The sequence below is a fragment of the Agelaius phoeniceus genome, chromosome Z (assembly GCF_051311805.1).
Source record: "Agelaius phoeniceus isolate bAgePho1 chromosome Z, bAgePho1.hap1, whole genome shotgun sequence".
Classification (NCBI taxonomy): Eukaryota; Metazoa; Chordata; class Aves; order Passeriformes; family Icteridae; genus Agelaius; species Agelaius phoeniceus.
This window is the reverse complement of record NC_135303.1, coordinates 66682124-66707923: the sequence shown is the minus strand read 5'-3', so window position 1 is coordinate 66707923 and position 25800 is coordinate 66682124. Positions and strand designations below refer to the sequence as shown.

The following is a 25800-nucleotide window of genomic DNA, read 5'->3' as shown; positions in this document are numbered from 1 at the left end:
AATGTGCTACCAAGAGATTTGAGTTCCAAAATAATTTTGTCATTTGCTATCATTATCTTCTATCCAGAAAACGTTCTGCTTCATTACGTCTTCATTAAAATAAATCTCCAAATGGAGTGTGGGTGAACAGTGTCCTTCAATTTCATTTATGTCATTTGTGAAGACTGGTAAAAAGCAACTGCCAGCTAGAATCAATAATTTTATAATTACATATGTTTTGTGTGGCTACTTGTACCATATATCGCATAATGAGGCATCCTGCAGAGTTGCTGGAGCAGCAGTAGAATATTATCCTATAATTTTTGCTTTTTTCACCATTACCTTGTATTAATACATACATACTTTGTGTAGTATGGAGGTTAAATGATGTTACTCCAATATGGCAAGAAAATATCATCATCTTCACTTGGGGAACAAATTATTATTATGCTAATAAAGTGGTATTTGTTCAACACAGTTTTACATCTTAATTTTTCAAGATTAAGAGACATGATTGCCACTACAGTAAAGATCCAGCCTTTTCACATGGGCCTAGAGGTCAGATGCAGGTGCTGCTGTGAGGTAACTCTTCTTCTGAGATGGAATTGCTTTGTACATATTAGTGTGCCAAAGAACAATATATCCTGTGCAACACTCAATATCAAGGTACATCTGAAAACAATAATGCCTGATCCACAGCTCAAAAATCTTGGAAATATATATGAGGTCTAGTTCAAATTTATTTTAGTCATTTGCCTTAAGCAGAGTTCATTTCTGAGTCAGCAGGTGAGAAGGTATTACAAAAATCAGAAGTGAAAAGGTAAACCTCCACTCCAGATAGTAGATCTGTCTGTCTACTCTACAAAGATTTACTGAATAATTTTGCCCATGAAGACATCATCTTTCAACACAAACCTCATCCCTGCCATGCTGATATTCTCTGACAGACATTTTTAAATGCTTTGCAGAAACATAGGTATTTTTACTCTTTCTTCAAATTTAATTAGTTTTTTTATTACTACCAGAGTTCCTTCGCACATGAGGCTAAAGAAGGGTGTTGTAAGAAATATGTGTTCTTCATACTTATCCTTGTTGTTCATACTTACCCATTTTGTGTAATTAGGAAGGAAAACTTTTTGCAGTCATATTGGTCTAGATTTTTTCATGGACTCTTAAGTGGCTGAATTTTTAAGAAAAGGAAGAATCATTTTTTAAATCATTACCACAGTATGCCCCTGGATTTACACCGCTGCTGGTTCATGATCACTTCACAGATATGCCATCATTCTTTCTAGGAAAATGAGAAATTTGTGACTTTGTAAAATGTGTCTGCCTGTAATGATTTTCAGAGCTTGGCTTTCCTTCAGCCTTCTGTTAATAGTACATAACTACTAGTTTAATCTCGATCTGTGAAACACATTTGATGCCACCTTCCCACTCTGCTTGCCTGCTTTCTTACAACATAAAATGTCTGCAGCCAGGAGAACATATAAGCACAGTATGAAATATTTACACCGCTTGAAACAAGAAAAAATAATCACACTTTTTCACTGATAGAAATTCCTCCAAGTAAGATGTGGATACAACATCTTCTAAACTTCATTAAAATAAGTGACAATATACACAGTATTTTTACAGAGGCCAGGAACACAATTACCAAAAAAACCAGAAGTGATCTAGAATGTAAAGTTCCACATCCAAGATTTTAAAAGCTTAACAGGTAAACCATTATCAAGGAATTCTAATACTTTTTCATCATTATTCTTTTATGTTAGTTTGACACAGATGAGTTTAGATACCAACAGTGAAAAATAGCTGATAAAAGAACATATAGTTACCAAAACTGAGTTTTGGTAGCAAAAAAAGATATTCAATATTAGAGGGCTATAAGCTAGCAAAGAAAAATCCCATCTGCAGCTGTTGTCTTCCTCCCAGTAGTGGTCCCATTGACTCCAACAACAATAAAAATCTCAATTATCTGGCATAGGATTTCATTTAATTAAGGAAAACAAAACAAAACCCTAACAACCACTGACACCCTCCCAAAACAAGCAAAAAAAACCCCAAAATCCAAACAACAAAAAAACTCCCTCCCAATGTCCTCTCTTTGTTACTTTTAGCTCAAATCCAGACTTTTTTATCTACTGTTAAGCATAATTCAACAATTCTAAAAAATCTCAGTTGAAGAAAACATGAAGAATGACTAATTTGATAAGGTTTAGGGTATCTTTGGCAAGAGTAGAGAAACGAGTGCAAAGCAGATAAAGCACCTACTGGTAATATTCTGGAAGTTCTATGTAGTTAGATGGATCCCCCTGTGCATTCAGAAACAGCTACTGAAATAGAAAAATATGTGACTTTAAAATTATAAGAGAGGGTTGGATTGATTAAATATACCAATAAAGGTTCTGGTAGTTTAAAACTACATTGGATTAAACAGCAACTGTGAAAGAAAAGTCTACTGCTATTAGACCAGTTTCATGGCAGCAGATATAAAATCAGCCCCCCATCAGCTCTGCCCTTGAGGACAATCAGTGCATCTGTCAAGTAAAGCTCAGTGGAGGAATTTTTTTCCTATAATATATTTTTTCTTATCACATATGCTGTATTATATAGCATATATGGAAGTTAAACTTCAAGGTCAGATATCAGGAGGCACATCTTCCAGGCTATAAGGAAAACTTCTGTGATTTTGGGTGCTCAGTAGCACTAAAGTATTTACAGACATAAGAAACATAAGGTCTTTGTGCATTTTGTTCCACATGCCTTGGCACTTCACTGAACTTAGAAATGCTATAATTTTTACTGCATTATTTTCTCATTAAGACAAAGAGATATTAGAAGGAACTGATCAGTTTGTGTTTTCAGATTTTGTATATACCCACGGCTTTATGTTATTAAAAAACTATTGCAAAGTTTCTACCTTGTGGATTGGCCTTAAATTAAAAAAGCAAAATTAAATTAAAAAAGCAAATTTAAAACCCTCAACTATTCTACCCGTATTTTATGTAGATTATTAGCACACATTTTTTGAAATATTTTTAAAATACTGTTGTTTTATCAAAGCATTTTAAAAAACATAATACTCAAAATTTCCTTAATTCCCTGTTGATGCAGTTTCCTTTATATGCTCACCATAAACTAGAAGAAAAAGGCACTTCATTATTTTCGTATGGAACAAATCAACTGTCACCAAAACTTATAAAAATGATATTAGTAAGCTAACCGATGCAGAAAAAGTTGAAGGTCTAAATAAGTAAAACTGAAGTGATTTTTTCCTTTCTTAATTAGAATCACTGAAGATCTTTTTTAAGATGTATGAAAGGGCAAGCTTCCACTTGCTACACTCTGCTCTGCACTGCACTGTACTGTACATGCTCCAGTAGGACTGCTCTCCCAGCATCTCCCAGCACTGAAACATTCATATGCCTCAAAATGCTGAAAATATTCCTACGCTGGTCTTAAGTAATTCACTTAAAATGTAGATAAGACAGTTATACAGTTTGGAAGTTAAGACATGGCTGTGTAAGTATTAGGACACTATGTGGTAATAATTTGTCAATAGAATGGTTATTTATGTATTTATGTACACTCCTAATTCGACAACAAAATAATCTGAATTATTTTAGCCTTCAGGAAAAAAAACCAAACACGGTCAATATATGTCACTTTTTCCCAGGACAGTGTTCACATTTTCCAGACTGATTCCTCTGTATGTTTCATTAACATAAAAAATATTAACCACAAAAAATTAAAGCATTTTTTCATGCATACAATCCTGACCATGATCTACTCTGACAACTTTGTAACAGTGATCAATACAGCTACAGAATATATTCTTATCATCTTTACGGGTAGAGTGTATTGATATTTTTTCACAAATGTATTCTATTAATTTCATAATGATTCCATTCCACAATGTCTCAAAATCAGACAAAATAAAAAAATGTTTAAAATAGAATATAGATTTATGTTTGCTCATTAGTTGCACTCACTAGGTGTACAAGCAGGTAGTCTTGCAAATCATTATGTCTTTTAGTCTTTTCAAATAGATTAATTAGTTTTTAGAATAATTTCAACATTTCAAGAATGATCTATGGGCTTGGGCTACATTTCTTTTTCCATTTTATTGGGATACTTTTTTTGTGAGGTTGGGTTTTTTAATTTATAGCTCACTTTACAGAAACTGCCAGCTTGACTCCACATCCAGGATCAAAGCCAATGTCCATCATTCTATAATAGGAAAATTAAATTTAAAACAGCTTGCTCATCAGAATGTTGAAAACATCCCTATTTCATAGTCTTGATTTTTTTTACACCCTTCTTTAATTTTCAATGCGTGTTGTGTTATAAACTTTGTGGGTTCGGGTTTAGTTTTTTTTGAGGTCAAGGCTGTGGAATTATTTTTGATGAAATTAAAAAAATAAAGAAAATTATTAAGGAAAAAAAGCCTAGAACTTTGGCATGTTTTTTTCCTTAAATATTTTTAGGGACAAAACACTAGCAGAAAATAATAGAACATTGTACTGTAGCAAAAGGTATATGGAGGTCTTCAATATTATTCAATATATATAGTCTTGCTGTTGCAGAACACAAAAATAAGATCTGTCTCTAGCCTTCACAAGTTGTAAAGCATAATTGTCTTATGTTTTTTCTAAGGTTGTGCAACTCTTTTAAGGTATTTCAAGCTTCAGGAAGAAATATATCAGCTACAATCACATTGTTTTGTACCTGCAGAAGGGCATTTTTCTGTCCTAAGAATGCTGCAGATAATTCTAGATGTACCAAGAAGTACTCTGAAATCCTTAATGTGAAAAAGGATACTGAATGTTTTAGTATTAAGAGAAATACAAAACCTTAATAGAGAAATAAGTAAATTCTAACCTTATTTTAGCTAGTCTTCAGGAACTGAATTGGAATAATTTCCCCTAGCTCACCAAAACAGCTCGAAAGAGAAGCAGAGTAAGTTGTAAGAAGGGGTACATGAGAAGGAATAGATAGAAAATTAAAGGATGGCCTAAATTCTGAAGATGTCTTGCAAATCATTTTGTTCTTACTATCTAGAGAGGCACCAATTCCCCCCCTCCTAGAGCAGATCAGACATTTGACTTACTGAAAGCAACATCCGAGACTCTAAGTATATATGAGAGGAAATAATAATTTTAAAAAATTATACCCTGTGGCAATGAGATCCAAAGTCAGAGCTCTTCTACACAAGATATGCCTGATCTTGCCCATCCTGAAACCCAGTGTGCTTTTTCTTCATGTATCTCTTTAGTGCCACTCATATATTGTGACATTTCCATACCAAAGTCTAGGCATAGTCATGTTGTTTCTTACCATTTCTTTGCATTAATTATTTTTGTTTTGCTTTACTGTAGCTTGTAATGCATGCCAGCCTTCCTTTTAAGAGGTCTGACACATTTTATGGCTTAATTAAACTAATATATTTACTCATCTGTTTCCTTTCCACCACTGGGCTACCTCTTATTTTTTTAAATTAATTCTCCTGATGACAGATGCAAACAAATTACTGCAGTTGTTCTACACATCTGAAAAATATGAACAATTTTAGGTATGTCTATATGAATTTATGCATCTAGGTCTAGGCTTTAACACTTGAGATTGATGACAGCTCTTGCTTCTCATGCAGGTGGATTTCAGTGCTTTTGCCTGATTTAAATAGGTACGTACTTGTCTCTTTCTCCAGGCTGTCACACAGCACAGCCAGATTCATGTGAAGAAAGAATGAAGAATGAGCAGAAGTGACAAGGTTTCAATTGCAGTTTTTGCTGATCTCCTTCAGGCCTTAGTTACCCAGTTGTTATAGACAGAAATAAGTAAACCTCAGTAGTGTATGGTTAGAAATCAATGATATCAAGTGCAATTAAACAAGATAAAATAAACTTTCATTCTGCTCTCTCCTTCATGTCATTCAGCAAGACAATGGCAGATTTTGGTTGGGCTTGGCTGCTCTTTGCATTTACCTTTGAGTTACGGGTTTGACAATCAAAATCAGCACGTTTATAGACATATTGAAAACCATACACCCACAGAGAACTGGGTCCAAATATTATATATGCTTTAATCAGCTTTATGGTGGGGAGGGAGAATGAGACCATTGCCAGTGAGATGCACAAGAAATAAACGCTTCTTGGCTATTTTGGTATGTAAGCCTACCAGGGTCAAATCCCGGGGGGGAAATCCGACAAGACATTTGTGTACCTGCTGTCCCCAATATTGTCAGCAGGAGCTGGGTGTGCTGGCCGGCAGGTGGGCCGGCCGAGCGAGGGGCGGGCGGGGGCCGGGCTCTCCGGTTGCCAGGTGAAGCGCAACGTCTCCGCCTCCCCGCGGCGAGCGCGCAGCCCCGCGGAGCGCACGCAGGCGGCTCGGCTCGGCTCTGCTCAGCTCGGCTCGACTCAGCCCGGCCCGGCTCGGCTCGGCTCGGCTCGGCTCGGCTCCGCACGGCTCGGCTCGGCTCGGCTCAGCCCGGCTTGACTCGACTCGGCTCCGCGCGACACGCACCGCACCAGCCCCGCCGACCCCCGCCATGGCGAAGGCGGTGAAGAAGGAATTGCTCTGCCCGAGCTTCGTGAGGAAGAACTGGCTGCTGCTGAGCACGGTGGCCGCCGTGCTGGCGGGTGAGCGCGGGGGCAGACAGGGAGCGGGGCGCCGCCGCCCCCCGCCCGGCCTTGCCGGCACGGTACGGCCTTGCCGGGCCGTACAGTGGCGCGGCGCCCGACCGGGGACCGCGCCGGGGCGAGGGGGGCTGCGCGGCCGCAGGGCAGGGCTGGGCGGCGCGGGGCCGTGCGAACGACCCACCCGAAAGGCAGGCGAGGGCGGCGGGCTGCTCTTCCCCGGCACCGCCGCGGCCGCGGGGAGCAGCCCCGCAGTGTGGCGGTGCCGCGGCGGTCGGGCGGGAGCGGGGCTGGGCGCGGGGGGACGCGGCGTTGTCAGCCCCGGGCGGCCGGGTCGGCAACGGGGGCCCGGGGCCCTCCTGGCCGGGCCGGCTTCTGCGCGCGTCCCTCCGGCCCGTGTGGCAAAGGTCGGTGATCGGCGGGGTGAGACCGCCGTGCGGAGAAGCGCGCGGGCGCCGGGGGCTGTGAGCCCTCCGTGCTGCCGGTCCCCACGGCGGGCTGTGCCCCGGGGGGCCTCTGCAGCTCTGGGGGGACGCGGCCCCTGCCTACTGCTGGTGTGCAGGTGGCAGCCCCGCCGAGGGAAGCTGCTGTAGGGCCGGAGAGCGATGGAGGTGGCTGCTTCTGGTGGCCCAAGCTAGCGGTGCAGCTGGAAGAGTTTGGCAATGCCGCCCAGCTTTTGGAGAGGTTTTCGGGGGTGAAACGTCTGGCAGTGCCATCCGGCTTTCAGAGAGGTTTTCAGGGCCATCATTGTAAAGATAGCAGGATTTATCCCCTGTACCTCAATAAGTTTCTGAAGGAAAAACGAGTTGAACGCCATCTTATTAAGGATAAGTGGGCAAAGAGGGCAAAGAAAATGCACCATGTTACTTAGATGAAGAGGTTTTTCCATAGGGTATCATTTTGGCCCTATTTATTTCATTTTCTCTTGGTTATTATTTGGAAAGTCTTGTTGACTTTTTTCTCCTGTATAGAAGTGGTGCTATAAATACTTCCTTAACTTGCTGTCTCTTTCAGATGACTTTTCTGCTAATTTGAATTTTGGCTTGACCATGCCTATTTCGGTGCAGATTTGTTCAGAAGAGAATTGTTATTTTGGAATTCCTTCCAGTTATTTATAAGCTGTAATCAGAACTGTGCTTACATATACATGTTTTCCACAATACATTCAGTATTTGAAAGATCCCTGGATTTTTCTCACTTTGTTCAAAAATATTTTTGTGAGTTTTGTATACCAGGTGCTAAGGGCCTTGCTTTGAAAATCTGACTGTACAACTGGAGGAATGCGTTTATGTGTCTGTGTTTGCATGTGTACGATTGCTTTTTCACATACTCCTGTCAGGTATTCTTCCAGAAGTTGGTGTACTTACTTCCGATTTACAGAGGTGGTTAAGAAATATTCCCTTCTTATTATCTTCAGTGTCTGTAGTTAGAATTGAAGATTGTGATGTGATTCCACAGGTGCAACATTCTGAAATTAAATTTCTCTGAGAGCCACAACAATATGACAATGCAGGAGCTGTGGGGACAAGTGACCCCAATTCCCCTAATACCCAATAGAAATTCCCAGTAACAGGACTGTCTCCCAACACCTGCTGTGTCCTTCAACTTCTCTGCCTGCTACACTGTAATTAACAGTCCATAACTCAGGGGAGCTCTCTAATACTGTCATAGAGAGTCTTCATAGTAATTCTGTGAGCCTTGGACCAAATTACCTTTTCAAGGAACTGTGTATCTGCAGCATTTCCAGTATCTCTCAAAGGTGAAGTAAGATACACAAGAAGAACAGTGAAACCGTTGTAAAGATGGAGTTAAATTATATATTATTGCTTTACTACAGCATGAGGAAAGTTTGTAATATACCTAGAGTCCACAAACCCTTCATAATTAAATTTACGTATTTATTCTTTTTTAATATACTCTGGGAAATTGGTCTGAGGTTTGTTAATCTAGTTAGTTTGGAAGAACAATTTAGCATTTATGAGCAGAAGAGCGGCACATCATTTTGAAATGAGAATATAGGCTTTTCAGAAGATGGAAGTAATAAATGAATCAAGCTGTGAAAATATGCTGTGAAAGCTGTCCAGCTGTCTTGCAAAGTACCTGATATTCGTGCACTATCATATGGAGTCATGATTTTTGCTCATCATCCTCAGAGCCATGTTCAGCATCCAATTGAAATATACTTATCTTTTCTAGTACCCTTACTAAGTTGAAAAGTTTTCCTGATTACTTGTGTGCAGCTCTGAAAAGAGACAGAAATGGAAACCCCTCAGAATTCCAAACTCCAAACACTACTTCCTTCAAGAGTATTATTATCTTAAGCATTCAACTTTTTGCCTGTCCTTTCCCTTTTCAAAAGTACCAGAATTTCTTTCATAGCAATGTGTGTGTGGGGGGGGTGTAATTTACAATCTGTACACAAAATATCTGGAGTGTCATGTCTTTTGGGTGAAAACACCTGAATGCATATTCAAAGAAAATAAAATTTGAGGCTCAAGTGGTTATTTTCCTTGCCTTAGAAGAGAGTCAACTTTAGGCCACCAAGCTGATGTGAAGAGATGTGTAACCAGGAGAGCAGCAGCCTGACACAAATATCTGCAAAAGGAGGTGTATCTTGCATCTTCTTCTTCTACTGGCCTTACTGAGCCCAAAGCAACTGAGTTAAGAAAAGTAGTTTACAAGTCAATTTGCTTCAAGTGCTTCTTCAGCCCGTTTTATAGAAAGTTACATTGTTTCCAGATTATACAATCAAGGCAAAATAAACCGGAAATATCCCTGAAAATTACTCACCCTGAAACAGGTGTCCAAAGGGCGATTGCATACAGAGAGTTTAAGTCACACTTCACAGGTTTCTCATAGAGTATTTCTTATTTGTCATCACTTTGTCTCAAAAAGGTCACTGCTGCAACGCAGACAAACCAGTCATGAAAGGAAAAGGCTGATTATGTGATAGTTTTTGAATCTATTTGCTGCTTTTTTTTTTTTTTGGTAGCAGCTTTATGTCTGGGAAAGATTATTCTGAGGGATTCAATTCACCCAAATTTGCAAATACTTTTTTTTTAATCACTGAATGGAGTGTCTGTCACTTCCTAAACATATTCAGAACTTAAGATACCTCTAAACCTCTCTGTGCCTTGGGATTGGGCTTTTCTCAATAGCGCAGGTGTGGGACACTAAAATTGTTCAGGTATTTATGTGGAAATGTGAGAAATGCAATACTGAGAAAGCTAATGGCACCGGAGACTGTGAATCTCAGGTGTCCTTTCTTCAGCCCTTTGTTCATCAGGGGTGTGCCAGTGCAGTCTCAGTGAGAGGCAGCGAGAAACACTTTTGTGTTCTGCCATTACCTTCTCCATCGTTCTCTGCTTCACATATCTACATGCTCCTTACGCTGTACGCCTCAGACACCACGAAAAGGAACCTTCGTGCTGGCCGGGAGCCGGGTGGGCAGCACAGGGGCGGCGGGAGCTGTCCGAGGTGGCTCAGCGACAGCCGGGACCGGGCGGCCAGAGAACGCGCAAAAACGCGAGCTGCAGCAAGCGGTGATGCAAGGCAGGGGTGGAGTAAAAGAGAGGGCGGCGGTCAGGTATTGAGGCTGGAGCATGCCTAAACACCTGACTTTTCCACCTCTGAAGTGAATTTATTCAGTCTCTGCAGGATCAGATGCTTTACTTGTGCAGTTCCATTGTTGAAAGATTTGGGCTGGCGTCAGACCTCCTTTTCTCCCTGCCTTTGAGAGTGAGATTTAAATACACATAGTTCCTGTTGTAACACTAGCATTGCAGAAACTTTGAGTGTTGTGACTAAAATGATTTACCAGGATTTGGTAAGTGCACTAGCCACTGAATCTTCTAGCTTGTATTTTATGATACCCCCTAGCAGTTGATATGCCTTTATTCTCTATAATGTTAATGGAAGTTATTATATTATAATATTAAGTAGTAATGTCTCACTTTAAGAATATTTCTTTGTTTCTAGACAAATCAGGTCCATTCATACCTGCTAAATGAAGGGCTGTGCTCCCTCTGTAATCAGACTTGACAAGGGGACTTGACAGCTGGTTTTAATAGCAGTAGTTCTGCATTACTGGAAGCCCACCAGTGCATTCGTACAAGAATGAATGTTTCATAGGGTGAAGACAACAACAGAACAATTAGTAACCTATCACTCTGTTGATGGCCTTTCCTTATGCAGAAGGCCACCTGAATCCAGGGAGCTCAATATTCCTGAGGTCTTTTTGCAGATGTTGACTGCAGCTTCTAAAGCCCAAAAACCTATTAACTCTGTCAGTAAGTTGCTTCTGTCTCTAGCAAATACAATTTAAATAGCAAAAGCCCAGTCTTGATATGAAGTAAAGAAGTAAAGTTTCACAATTTTCCATTTCTCCCTCCTTGTACCCTTATCAAAAAGTGGCCTCTTAGCTTATTTTAGGCTGTCTTCAGTACCATTTCTTGCTTGCACAATACAGTGGTAAGGTTCCAAACAATGAAGCAGATTTATAGTCTCTTGAAATACGTTAGCAAAACCAGCAAGAAAGAAGTTCTTGGGGAATAAGGAGAATATAATAAAACAAAAGAATTACTGCATTGTTTCTGACAAGTATAGATGTAAGCCAAGCATTCAATTTCTTTCTTGAATTCTGAAGCATAGCATTTTATTAATTTGGAATTTACAAAAAATGAAAACCAGATATCTTGAATCAACTGTGGTAGCATGGAAATTTAAAAGAAAACTGTTTTCTTCTTGCTGTGCCTCAGAACAGCATAGATGATACTTGTGATTTTCTGTGCCTCTCTAGACAGTGATGATTCTTATACCTGTGTTTCTCTGTAACACTTGCCAACAGCTTGATATAGGATGGGATCTCCTCAGAAATGTATAAAACACAGCAATTCTGAGAAAATGTCTGAATTTAATTTTAGCAATGGAAAGTAAAATGTGTAGTGACAAATAATTTAATCTGACAGTTTAACATGCCACTGAGGATCAAAAATGCTCTAAGTCAGGAAGTCAGACAATGAAAGAATTCAAAGGTAATTGAAGTTAAGCATGATGCCTCTTTTGAGCTGTTTTGAAGCAAAGAAAACCCATCTTTTATTTCTTCTTCTGGCATGTAAATTTTCCAATTTTATTGTTTGTTTTAATCCAGTCTCTGGGTTTCACTTTATGTGAGTGAAGTGAAACTATCACTAGAGCTGAATTTTAAAATCTTTGGAAAGGGTGAGCCTAATGTCAATTTACACTCTGAAAAGTCCCCAAACTACCAAAGTCTACTGGTATTATTTTTACATTTGAAGCAAGAACACCAGTATTAGTATCAGCAAAATATTTACTGTGTCCAATTTCCCAGTATTATTTAAGGGAAGATGTAATTGCGAAAATTTCTTTTCTTGTATACTTACATTTTAGAAACAAAGCATAAAGACACTTTCATCTTATATACCCTATACCCCATTAAAAAGTTAATGTTTAGGTTGAGACTGCTTGCAAACATTAGTTGCACTGTTGGGAAATCTTTTTTTTTTCCTACAAATGCCCCATAGGATTTGTGCAAGGCATTTGTGCTTATAGTCCCACAATATTGTCTTGTCCAGTGAGAACACATCTGTATCACATCTGAAGATCAGGGCTGTATTGGAATTAGCGTCTCAAATTTCGTGGTCCTTTCATGCTTTTGGAATGGCAAACAACCTGGCCTTGCTTAATCTGAGCTAATTTTCTGGATCATATATCTGATTTCTCAAGGCTTTGAAGTCTTCATTAGTTTCAGAATAACAATGTTAGTGCATGTTACTATCTGTCTATCTTTAGTGTCCACTAAATTGCTTTCCATCTGCTTATCTCAGTCACAATCATTCCATTGCTCTTCCAGCAAGGGGAGAGCTAGAACAGAATGTCCTGTTTACTGTCCTTTTCTCTGATGAATTAAGTAATAACAAGGTTTAGAATCTGGCAGATATTTACAGTTACTAGCCTTTCACCTTTCTTATACCGCTTCCAACTATTTAGTTTCTTGAGTGTTTTTGGGGTCTTAAGTAAAAATGCATTTCTCCTGATGTGCTCTACTGAGCTAATATCTCTTGGGCTATCCATATACAAAGGTGCTTCTACAGCTTTGGGATAGCAAGCAAAACATTGTGGAAAGAGAACAGAATATCAGTGGGCTTTTACAATGAAGGGGGAGAAATTATTGGTATTTTGTGTGTGGCATTGTAGTAGTGCCCATGGTACTGTAGTGTGTCAGGCCATATAAGCAAAACATTGGATGCTACAACTGAGAGACATGAATTTCTGAAATGACTGAGAAAAGGGGTCTAAACAAAAGCACTGCTTCATAAATTGTAGTGCATTTGGAGACATTGTGGAAGCACTAAGACCTATACATGTCTGGATGACTGCATAATTAAAGAAGGCTCACACATCATAGATGGATGAGATGAAGGAGAAGGGTAATGGTTTTAGAAGTGATATATGAAAGGGGTCATAAGGAAGGTCTGCAAAAGAAGAAAGACAAGTTACTGTTGTCAAGTCACCTTTCAATTTTACTGTAAAGCACAGGAATAGAGAGATAGAAGGATACCCCCTGGGTTATCGTATCTAGCCTTTGCTGCTTTGGGTTGCACCATTGTAGATAAAATTCTGTTACATGCCATGCTCCATCTTAAAGCTATATAGGCCATTTGATGCTGTACCTCCTCCTAGGAAGCTGTATTCTTCAATCTGATGGTTGAAAGCCTTACAATTTCCACTATAAATGTATTGTTTCACTATGCATCCAATAATTAAAATATTACTCCATCACTAGTATTCAACCATTTTCTATATTCCTACCTCACTCATCCATGGTGGACAAACTAAGCTCCTTCATCTCCTCTCAAAAGGCAGGCTCTTCATTTTTTTTAATTACCCTATAGTCCTCCATCATGTGTGTTTGACACTGATTTTGCTTTTCCTGAAACCTTAATGAGTTTCACACGGTATTTCCCCACAGAACAGGTGCTTTCACCAGGACACATCCAAATCCATGAAGAAATGTAGGTTGCATAGCTGCTGGGACAAAATTGTCATTTTCCCCAGATTGTTTGTTTATGACATGACCTTGCTTATAAAATAAATAAATTTGTTATGTTAAGGTTGTAAGCACACTACTTCATAAATATAATAAGTTGACAAGTTTTTGAAAACTGTGAAAGAAAAAGATCTTATCTCTGGTATGACTTAGTTTATTTTTTAGTGGTAGATTCTTTACAAGAGTTCTAGCTAGATGAAGCACAGTCGAAAGTTTTTTTCTTCCTTCGCCTGTATATTTTTTCTTGGCTTTTTCTGAAGGAAGTTTCATCTGCACATGGAAAATATTTGGAAGGTATGTGCAGGTGGAATTCATCTACACTGTTTGGCTAAAGGAGAGGAAACCCAGAGTCCAGTAGGAGACATTGTTAAATAATCAAGCTGGTTAGCCCTCTGCATGTTTGGGGGAGTACTGGTTCAGATTCAGCAGAACTGTGCTCACTCAGTCACAGGAAAATAGCCACTATTTCCCTTTTCCTGGGTGAGTGAACTAACTGCTCTTGGTTTGACGAAGGATGAGGTGTGCCTTGTGCAGGGCTGCATAGCAGAGAGGCTGCTCTGTGTTAGTGGTGACTGCTACAGGCTGCCCTATGTTATCAGCCCTGTTCCAGGCTCCTGCAGCGCAGGAAGTAGCAGGAGTTATGTGTGTTTGCTGTTTGCGGTGGCCTTCAAACCTACTGTGAGTAAAGGGAGTACACCCACACTGGAGTAGTTGATTTTTACCCCTCTGGCCAGCATTCCACCTTGCCTTCATTCCTGAAGGTCCATCACAGGGAGTCACTGTCTTCCTGAACTTTTCTCACACTGCAATCAGATGACAATGTGTTGCTTGTGTAAAGGAGTTTACAACCACTGGACCCTCAAAAGGATAATCAGAGAGCATCAGGGGGTCTCACCATGGCAGAGGACAAGCATTCTCTTATACATTGCTACTAAATATTCTTCAGTAAATCAAGAGCTGATACGGAAACTCTCTTCTGGAAGATTTCTGAGAGAACTTTTCTTCACATGTCTTTGTAAGCAAGCTGGTAGTCTGGCTAACACAAGCAACCATAGAGTTAAGATTAGTTACCATGTAATTATACCCCTGAAACTCTTATACCTTAGCGGTTGCCTGCAGTTTTTCCAAGAATCATCTTTTTTCAATCCACATCAGTATGTTTATTGGAAGATAGAGTGTAAAACAGTAAAATGTGTAACATTAGAAAGTATTAAAAATAATGCAAAAGAGCTGAAATAATATGTTTATAAGCCTTTGTAATATATTCTTCCACACTCTCTCTTTTAGTGTTCTGTAGTTGGCACTATATTTCTTTGCACTAAGAGACAGCCAGTGATAAGAGAAACTCTATGGAGAGAGCAGAAAAAATTGGTTTATAAAATATTACTAAAGGACTGAGAATGTATCACACTGCAAAACTCCTTCCTGTCTGTGCTGCAGTTTGACATGTTTATATTGAATATTTTGTATTGTTTTTGAAATCAAGTCAGTGAACTTTGTTTGCTAGCCTTTTCAGTTCCATGAATCATCTGCTGTGAGGTTAATTCAGTTAAGACTCACCAAAATTATAGAAGTAATTGTTTTAGTCTGTCACATCTGTGCAGCATATAATGTGAAATTATGAAGAACCTAATCACTTAGTTAATAGCACAATAGATATTGCTACAGTACAATTAAATAATACCAGGTTTGAACAATGTGACTTTTTTTCTTCTTTCAGTGCTGTGTCAAAGCAAAATTCCTATAGTTCCCACACTGTCTAACAGCATCAGCAGGATCACTAACTTCTTCAGTGAGAAGGAGCTTCCATATTATGAAATTTTAAGAAAACAGGAAAAATAAATACCACAGCTTTTTTTTCAGAGCAATACATGTGCTACAGAACAGATAATTTTACAAAACAGATTATTAGTTTTACAAAAATATATGCTGGATTCCTTTTCTCATTGCCTTTATGGTTCATTCCTAAGGATCATTCACATAATAAAGTCAGTGGGAGGTGAAGGTGATATGTTGTTTCTTCAGTGTCATGCACACTGATGGAGAACTCCCTGTCAGTAGAAACTGTGCATCCCAAACCAGTGTTCTCAGCCATGAATGCAAATAACATGAGGGAGTCCCACCTGTTAGATAACTTTTTTTTTCTGTTTCATATTCTCTTTCAGTGAGAAACAGAAGCAGTCATGTATATATGTGGACTTAGGTTATCTGTTTCAAAATTGTGAGTTGTTATACCTGTGAAGGTAAAGGGGCATGCTTTCTTACCATATTCTTATCAGGAATGTAATCAGGTTCTGAAGAGCAACTAACCCACAATAGTAATGATGTAAAGCAAATAAGTACTGTAATGTCATACTGCATATCCTGAACAGATTCAGATAGTCAGGGTTTCTGAGTTTTGAAATTCAAAATCTGTATTTTGTTGACCTCACAAAAAAGGGTTCAGGGTTTAGCTATCACTTCCTGAAAAATTGTAAATGGTCTCCATGTGTAAAGGAGTTTACAACCACTGGACCACTTGGGTTGCTTGTGGGCTTCTGAATGGCCAGCATATTTTTACAAGTTTACAATAGCTGTAGGACAATCTATGACACACCCCATGTGTGCTAGTATAACTGAGCATGGAGATTATGCCAATGTTTTGAACAGAATGTGTGTAGGTTTTTTACTCATTTCCAAATCTGTGCCATGAACTTCAGCAAGGTACTTGAAGAAAAATGTAGTAGCCCTATAATCGTTCCCATACAAAGAATTTACTTTTTCCTTAGATAACATTTCAGAAAGAATAGCAATATGCAAAGAAACACTCCAGATGAAGATCAGATGGCAATAAATTACTGTTCACCAGATACCCAGATGTCACAGAAATTGTTTTGCAGATAGACAGAAACTTCAACATAATGGTCTCCAAAGACACATTTTACCTAATTTCAGTGGTGGACTCACCGAACATACATACACAGGCAAGACTGGTTCTGCCACCTTTCTACATACAGCCATCATCTCCTAGGTCCTGTAAAGCCTCAGGCTTGGCAGATGTAATGGATCGTCGTACAGTGGAGCCAGTTGCAGGTGCTAGGTAATCCCTTGCAGCACTTTCTGCTGCCCTTTTTCTGGGTAGCACAATGAAAAATGGCTGATCCTATAGAGGGGAAACATGCATTCCCTCTGGCTTTTTAAACTGGGACTCCCTGAAAGTTGGGTGCGAATGGGTTTCACTTGGTGTGCTTATATTCAGTGATTTTCTTCTGCTCTGTTTTTCTTCTCTTGCTCCTCTCATCCTCACCCCTCATTTACTTTGTCTGTATTTGCACCTTTTCTTTGAAGGATTTTCTGTCTGTTACCAAGCTTATAAAAAGCCTTATGTGTTACCTGGGAGAATAGTAACAAGGAGTTAGGCCATGTGAGAATTGTCCTGTGGCCTTCATTGTGCTTGCAATCTCAGGGACCCGACTGCACCTTTCCTTTGCTGTCTTGGTGGCTGCTGGGAGAAAAAATGTAGACACCATGCTATACAGCATGTGCTGTACTATGCACCGTTACAAGGATATGTTTTCCTTAAAAATTTAAATTAAAGGTATGGGATTGTACCATTTATTCCACCATCATTCTTCACATCTGCCCAATACTGCAGAAATCCGGAGCTTAAGCAGAATGTGTCATTGAGCTTGCTCTTGTGGTAAAAATCATAACCTAACTTAGCCATGTGGACAAGAAGGAAAAGCAAAAAGAGATGGAAAAGAAATAAAACCAATTTATCACGGATGAGAAGAAAGGTGGAGTAGTTGAAACTCCTCCAGGAAAGATGAAGAGAGCAAGTAGGAAAAATGACATTTTTCTCTTCAAAAAGTGCAAGCAAATTATTCCATAAATTAAAGAATAATAAAAAATTAAAATTAAAATAATAATAAAAAAATAAGCAGAAAGGAATCCTAATATATAGAAGCAGCTTTGAAGCCTATAGTGTATTTTAAGGTTGTTAAAAGTAATTGTTGATTTTAATTTCAGAAGTAAGGGAGTTATCAGTAGCATTCATCTAGAGAAATTGAGATTATTATAACACATTGTCTCTGCTTTGGGCTGCTATAATCAATGTGATGTTAAAAGCAGTGGTTACCATGTGAAATGTGTAACGACACAGAACCACACTTCTTTTTGTGTGTTGCAATTCCCAGAAGAAATTTCCAAGTTAAACTTGGTTATTGAGATGAGGATCAAAAAGTTCTACATATGTCCATTTCCTGTACAACAGCAAGTTTATTCTGCTGAATTTCTAATCTTATCTTTTACTGTTACAAAATAAAATTTCTTATATTCCCATGATATATTCAAGCAGCATATGCTAGATGCTATCTGCAGTTAAAAAGTAGCTGCATTTTACTGTAGTTTGGCATACTACAGAAGTTAATATGGATATAAGTGTCTTGCCTGGTAAAGGAATTGCATGAATAAGGAATTGAGAGCAATAATGTAATTTCAAGAGACTGTTGAAACTCTGTTCTCAGCTATTGTCATTAGATAAATAATATCCTCAACAAAAAAATCGAACAGAACAGGTATAAGTATATAGATGGAACATCTTAAGGAAACCCTGCTATAATTTTGAGAGCATGTGGGAAGTTTTTGTAGTGAAATCTAAAGAAGTGGAAAATAGAACCCTCAAGAATTAAAACAAGGGTGAATCTTTCTACCTGCTAGCAATCCGGCTGAATATACAATTATCAGAATTCCATCTGGTCAAATATGACAGTCATATAGAATGAAAGGCAGATGGTTAGAACAAGTCCTAGTCATACCTGCTGAAAGTAAAGTGGCATTACACAACTTGCCATAAACATGCAGTTCAGTCTTGCTGCAATTTAAGCAAATGTCTACCCTAAGTTACGTGAATTGTCTGAAGACATGGAAATTACCTGTATGGTTGGATTCAGCTATTTACTCTAGTACCTTCAGGATCAAAGCCTTAGCAACTAACTTCAACTCATGTAACCATTTTACAAATCTAATTTTATCTTGCTTGGGCTTATCTAAAAGTGCAGAGTAAATATTTTCAACTCATTTATTCAGTACCTAGATGAGAAGTAGATATCATTGTGTCTTATCATTCTTTAATCAAGGTTATTTGCATAATATTGCAAATATCTTCAAGGCTATTAAGATTCAAGATTGCTCCAAGGAATTCAAACTGTCTGTATTCACTGGCAGAGATGACACCTTTATCAGAAATCTTAATAGTTGACTAGAGCAGCTCATTTTCTTGGAAGGTTATCTGGTTAATTTTCCATCTCTATTAACAGGAAAGACTTGGTTTTTACTCTGTTTTAATTTTCATTTAGCTTGATTTTGATGATGGAGAGTTCTGACTTGTTCTTTCATTGGATCCAGTTAGAAACTGGATCTCTTGATCTCTTTTCATTCGGGACTGAAGCATTACCAAGCTTCTATGTGAAACAACAGTTCTAGTGCTTTTTAGACACCGATCAACACATTTCCTGTAACTGTCATTTTAATTTGAAAATCATGTTGGAATGGAAAACTGTCAAACTGAAGAATTTTGTCTTTTGACCCATAATTTTTTTTCTTTTGGTAGAAGTCTTATCTGTGATTTGTCTCAGAAGTGGGAACTGATAATTCATATAATCCAAAGATAAGAGGATGTATAAAGGTTCCTTGTGCCATGGCTCAATCACTGATTGAATTTATAATCTGGTATTTTTAGGCCGGTTGTGTTGTGAAATGAGTATGAAATGAGCAGAGTATATTTTTGTTGTTCTGTTTCCTAGAAGTTATTAAATTAATTTAGTGATTACAGTCACACGCTTTCCTAATTATGTAGAGCAGCAAGTACTGAAAGTGTTGCTGATGGGTAGGCTTATTTTCACCAAAAAAAAATAATCTGAAGTGTTTATGTCACCATCTCTCTTTAGTGTTTGGTAGTGTTTATATAGTCTATGGATTTTTTAATGCCAGTTATGAGTCTTCTAGAACTAGTGAAGGTGGGTAAAAAGTCAGTACTGGACTGGACTGATAATCAGACCACCTAATCAGATTTTTCCGAAGACATACCTAAAGACATCCTGCTTCAGAATTATGTGTTATTACTTTGCTTATTAGAAAAGGAAATATATGATCTTACCTAATTTAGAAGTTGTACCAGAGTTGTGAAAATACGTTTATTTCTTGCTCTTGTTATTCTGCTATTTTTTCTCCTTGTCTCACATGTTTCTATTATAAACTACATCTAATTTGTGTAACATTTTTATGTCCCTTTTAGGTATTGGGATTGGCGTGCTGGTACGGGAATATGGCAGTCTGTCTAACTTGGATAAGGTCTACTTTGCATTTCCTGGGGAATTGCTGATGAGAATGCTCAAACTCATCATTCTGCCATTAATCATATCAAGTATGATCACAGGTATGACTGAAAATGTACTGTTGGCTTGTGGGACTATCATTGGTTAGCTTTTTTTCTAAAGGATATAACCCCTAAAAACAACTTGATGGAACTCTATACTGAGAAATAGAGATTTCATACTTTTAGGTTAAATTATTTCTTTATATAATGAGAATGAGAAAAGATTTAGAAAGATTAGCTCTATTATCTATAACATTATATAGAGCTGTGAGCTAATAACTTTGCAAATCTATAGATTCTTGTCTCTCTCCCTATTTTCAGAAGTGGGTTAAGCACATTGCAAGCCCAAAGCTGCAACTGCATATTCTGAGGTAGAGTTAACTGTTATAAGCAGTCTCATGATGCCATTTCACAAGCAAGAGAGAGCTGATCTCATTGCCTTTTGTCACGAAGAGGACATTCATGATCTATACTTCCTTGGTCTCAGCAAACTTCCCTGAGGTACCTTGCATGAGGTCTAGCATTCACTGAACCCTTCTGTGAGTCCCCTTGTACTTCCCCAAAACTGAAAACTCCTTTGAACCAAGCGAGTGCTTGGGAGACTGTGTGGCCAGGAAGGGAAGAGAGAAGCAAAGCTTCCATCTTCTGGGAAAAGCAAGCAAGCTGTTGGCTGGAACCCTGCCCTAAGTGCTAGAATTTGCTAACAGTTCACCCACAGAGAAAACTTTGGAAAGATTTGGTGGAGAAAGCCCAAAGCAAGGAGACAGAACTGAACGTCAAATAGCCTTTCCTTAGAAATAACTTTTTTCAAAAAAGGGAAAGCCAAGTAAACTTCTCTTTATTTTTTAAATCTTTACTGAGGGTGCAAAGATTGTGAGTGTTTTCTTTTAGCTTCTTGCAGGGAATCATGACACATTGGTCCCTTTTCATCTCCACAAAACTTCTGTTTTGACAACATATTCATGCCTAGATATTCATATCTGTAATGTAGGATGAGAGGAACCCAGTGTTAGAATTGAAATGGAGAATGTCAAGAGCTGCAAGATCCAGAATGGAAAGCTGCCAAAGGCAGAGTGAGAAATGATGTCATAAAATAGTCAAGGATTATGTCCAAAGGAATGAAGGAAGGATAAACAATTGTTAGTGTGTAAAGGTGAGGAGAACCTTAGTTGGTGTCAGGCTATCCAGGAAAATTAATATCCAGGATATTTATTGTGTTTAAATGTAACTGCCAAGATAAGATTAGGACATTTCTTTTTTTGAACACGTTTTTATTTGTGAGTGAAGTTGGCCTCATGTCTTCAGAAATAAATTGGATCATTAGGATAATCATGAAATTAATGATTTTTTAAATCTATCTGTCCAGCACTTACAGGGGAAACAAGAAACAAGAATCATCCTGTTAAAAAATATTGTGCTCATTAAATGTATAATGTTCTAGTATGAGTAAACTGCACTTGTAACTGCTAACACAAGCTTGGATTTTACAGATTGCAGATTACAGTCAAATACAGAAATGACTGTATAATTGGAAATGCCAAGGTCAGAATCACGGCATCTCATGGTGAGAATGAGATGCTCTGATTCTGACCTTGATATATCCAATTTCCTTGGCAAGTAAGGGCATATTTTTCTTCACATCTATATTAGAATTTTAGGCAAGGGAAAGGAAGCAAGATAGATAAAAACAGAAGCTACTTCGATAGAGTATGTAGGGCTTTGCAAATGAACCACAAATGTCAGTGCATGATGCTATTTACCCGTATCCATCCTCAGGATGTTAATGAGATATTGCCTCTCATAAAACAGGTATGTTAACCTTCCAAGCATCAGAAATGCACATTTGAATTGAACAAGTAAACCTGTGAATGATTATGAAGCATACTAGTAATTTCTCTTCTTTTACACAGAGTCATATAGAGTGATTGAGGTTGGAAGGGATCTCTTGAAACTATCTAATTCAATGCCCATGCGGGATGTCATGGTGATACTGGCTAAACACCAGATAGCCACAAAAGTCATTCACTCACCTTCTTCTATTGTAGTTGGGCAGCGGAGAGGGGAAAAAAATTAACAAAGGGCTCATGAGTTCAGATAAGGACTGGGAGAAAAATACTCTAAGGGCAAACCAGGTTCAAATTTGAAGGTGTAAAATAAATTTATTATTAATAGAGTCAGAGGAGGATAAGGAAAAGTAAAATAAACTTTTAAAACACCTTTTCCCCTGCCAGCCCCTCCCTCCTTCCCACTGACAGTGGAGGAAGACAGGGTGTGGGGGTTCTGGTCAGTTCATCACTGAGATTTTCTGTTCGCTCAGGAAGAGGAATCTTTTCTCTGCCTTGCCATGGGGTCCCTCCCACAGGCAAACAGTCTTCCCAAAACTGCTGTGGAGTGGGTCAAACATCCACAGGCTGCAGTCCTCTAAGGACAGGCTGCTCTAGTTTGGAAGTAAGGGCCCTCTCTCTATGTCTGGGAGCAGGAGTCCTCCCTCTCTATTCAGGTCTCCCATGGATCACAGCCCCCTCCAGCATGCACCCACTCCAGCGGGAGCACTTCTTCCATGGGCTGCGAGTGGATCTCTGCATCCCCCATGGACTTCATGCATCACAGGGGGACTGTTTCACCACAGTCCTCATCTCATGTCTGACACTTGGAGCACCTCCTTCCCCTCGAGGCATCACTGACCTTGATGCCACCATGTTGTTTTCTCTCACATGTCCTCATTTCCTCCTCTTCTCTGACGAGAAGAAAAACTGCTCTGTGCAGGTACCATTGTCAACAAGTTCTACCAATTCAGAGATTCCTGCACGATCCCACAGTGCCGAGAGGTTCCACATTGGGAAGTCACTCGTTGTGTTTCTGCTGCCGGCCAGGTGACCCCGCTGCCATGACACGGGCAGTGATGGCTGCCATGGCGTTGGCACCATTTAACATCTCCCTTCATGCAGGGTCTGGGAAGGGAAAGCCACCACCGCCTCTGCCCTTCTGCCCACGGCGTGGCTGCCTGGGGGCGGCCAGGCAGGCAAGGCCCACCGCAGGCCGCATCAAGATGGCGGCGGCTACGGCTCATCGCCACCACTGGAAAAAACTGTGCACATGCTGTTTTGCTTTTCTTCTTAAATATGTCATCACAGAGGTGTTACCAACCTCTCTAATTGTGCCAGCAGCATGTCCATCTTCAGAGCCATCAGAAATTGCCTCTGTCGGGCATGGTGGAAGCTTCTAGCAGCTTCTCACAGAAGCCACTTCTATGGCCGTCCACTGTTACCTAATAATCCAGGCTGTGTCAAATCAACACACAGGGTCAGCTAAAGCAGTGTCTTCGTGTTCAGATTAAATCTCATAGGTTTTTAAATTTTTGACTATCGTCTCATGTCTTGTTTCTGGGCACTACTGCTAAGAGCCTGGCTCTGTACTCATTCCCACACATCAGCAATTTACACACATGACTAAGGTCCCTCTGAGCATTCTCCTCTCCAGACTGAACAGTCCCTGCTCTCTCAGCTGTCCTCATGTGAGAGATGCTCCAAAACCCTCATCATAGTTGTGGCCCTTTGCTAGACTAAGTCCAGTAATTCTATCCCTTTCTTCTACTGGGGAACCCAGAACTAGACCCAGTACTCCAGGTGTGGCCTCACAAATGTGTTTAGAGAGATCACCTCCCCCCACATGCTGACAGTGCTTGTCACAGTGTTGCCCAGGAGTCTGTTGGCCAGCTTTGCTGTGAGTTCTTACTGTCTCATGGTCAGCTTGTTGTCTGCCAGGACTCCCATATCCTTCTCTGCAGAGCTGTTCCAGCCAGTCAGCCTCCAGCATGCACTGGTTCCCTGCAGTATTCCTGCCCAAATGTAGGGCTCTGCATTTTTTTTTGTTGAACTCCAGAAGATTTCCCTCAGACAAATTTGCCAGCCCATGCAGGTACCTTTGAGTGACGATGTAACCATCTCATACATCAGTCACTGCTCCCAATTTTGTCTTGGTGATTCGTGCACAAAGCTGTTACCTGTAACCAAAATCTAGTATTTTGATATGACATAAATTTACAAAAGGCATCAAAACTTCCTAGACACCTTTGGACTCAGCATCACAGACTAGTTAGAGTAATGTACCAAATGAGCCATTGTAATTGTCTCTGGTGCACACACGTCACTTTCAGTAAAGGCACAATAACATGACAATGTTTTTCTCTCATGGTGAGATAATTGCATCCCCTTTACTTGTAAACTAAAAAGACATACATTCTGGACCAGCTGAAGTGTTGTTACTCCTTTAACTGCAGTAGCTTTGAATATATTATGGCCCCAAGTGCCTCTGAGGATGTGAACACATACATAAGTCCAACAGCTGTGATCATCAGATACAGGCCCTATAGGCATCTGCATAATACATGTATTCCAGCGAGGTGGACATCCTCAGAACACGTCTGGTCCCACCAAAGACAACTAGCCAGCATGCAGATTATGGTGCTTTCCTTGCATATCCTACATTTAATCAAGAATGATGAGGTTTCTTTGGAGGAAAATGCTTTTGGGTCTCATTCTAGGAAAGGCATTGCCAAATGCAGAAATATGTGGCCTTCCACTAACAGTAAGTCAAACAGTGAGCTGTCTTGTTTACAGTCATAGCTAAAGACAAATCCTGGATCTTCCAAAAATTTTTCATTCCCCTCTTTGTTTGCTTCTTTACAGTAATTTTTGAAAGTGTGAATTTTGCTTTTGATCTGAAAATTCAAAATTTCAAAGAGGACATGTGGTCTAACTTGACTTTAGTAGTAAGGTTTTTGACACTCTCACATAACATTCCCACAGATCAACTGAAAAAATACAGGTTAAAGAATTGCACAGTGAGGCAGATTGAAACCTGTCTGAATGGGCAGACCCAGAAGGTTGCAATCACCAGCACAAGTCTGGTTGGAGACAAGTCAGTAGTGATGTACCCCAGGATTCAATACTGGGGTCAGTCCTGGTTAACATTTTATCAATGACTAATGATGGAGCTAAGTGCTTCTTCAGCAAGTTCACAGGCTTGTTCAATGTGCAGAAGAGAAGGTGACAGGGAGACCTTATTCCAGCTTTCCAACACTTGATGTAGTCTACAAGAGAGCTGCAAGGGGTCTTTTTACATGGGCATCTAGTGCTGAGACAAGGGTCAATGGCTTTAAACTGAAAACAAGCAGGTTTAGATTTAATAGTGAAAAGAAATTCTTTGCTCTGAGGTTTGTGAGGCACTTTTCAGGAACAGGTTAACCCATGGAAATTGTGTTTGCCCCATCCCCAGAATTGTCCAAAGTCATGTTGGATGGAGCTCTCAGCAACCTGTCTAGTGAAAGGTGTCCCTGCCCTTGGCAGCTGTGTTGGAACTAATGGATCTTTAAGCTCCCTTCCAACCCAAACCATTCTATGATTCTATGATGCAAAATATATCACCAAGACATTTTTGAAAATGCAGTCTGTGGTTTTCTTTTTTAGCATCATAATGTCTTAAAAGGTAATGTCACACCCTGAGAAGAATCAGCTTATGCTTTAGAGATGAGGAGCTGTGGACAAATGCATGTCCCATGACCAGATCCCAATCCATTTGTGCATAATGATGTAAATCAAGCCACAACAAAGAGAGTGGAGGTTGGAATCAGTCCTTGAGATTTCAGGATTTTCTGCAAAATTTGAAGTAAAAATAATTTTAATTTGTTGGAATAAATTCCATCTTAGTAAAAAAAATCGCTCACTGATTTCATCAGTTAAATTAGGAACATGCTTCTT

The 25800-nt window shown here is 39.4% G+C and overlaps 1 protein-coding gene across 1 annotated transcript in view; it reads left to right on the top strand.

Annotated features, from left to right (window-relative positions):
• Positions 1–6312: 6312 nt before the first annotated feature.
• The window catches only part of SLC1A1 (solute carrier family 1 member 1), a 50773-nt gene continuing 31285 nt past the window's right edge, over positions 6313–25800 (top strand). The window contains exons 1-2 of the mRNA XM_054652773.2: positions 6313–6620; positions 19961–20101. Coding sequence (XP_054508748.2) covers positions 6530–6620; positions 19961–20101 — 232 coding nt within the window. The 5' untranslated portion in view covers positions 6313–6529. The remainder of the gene's footprint in view (positions 6621–19960; positions 20102–25800) is intronic.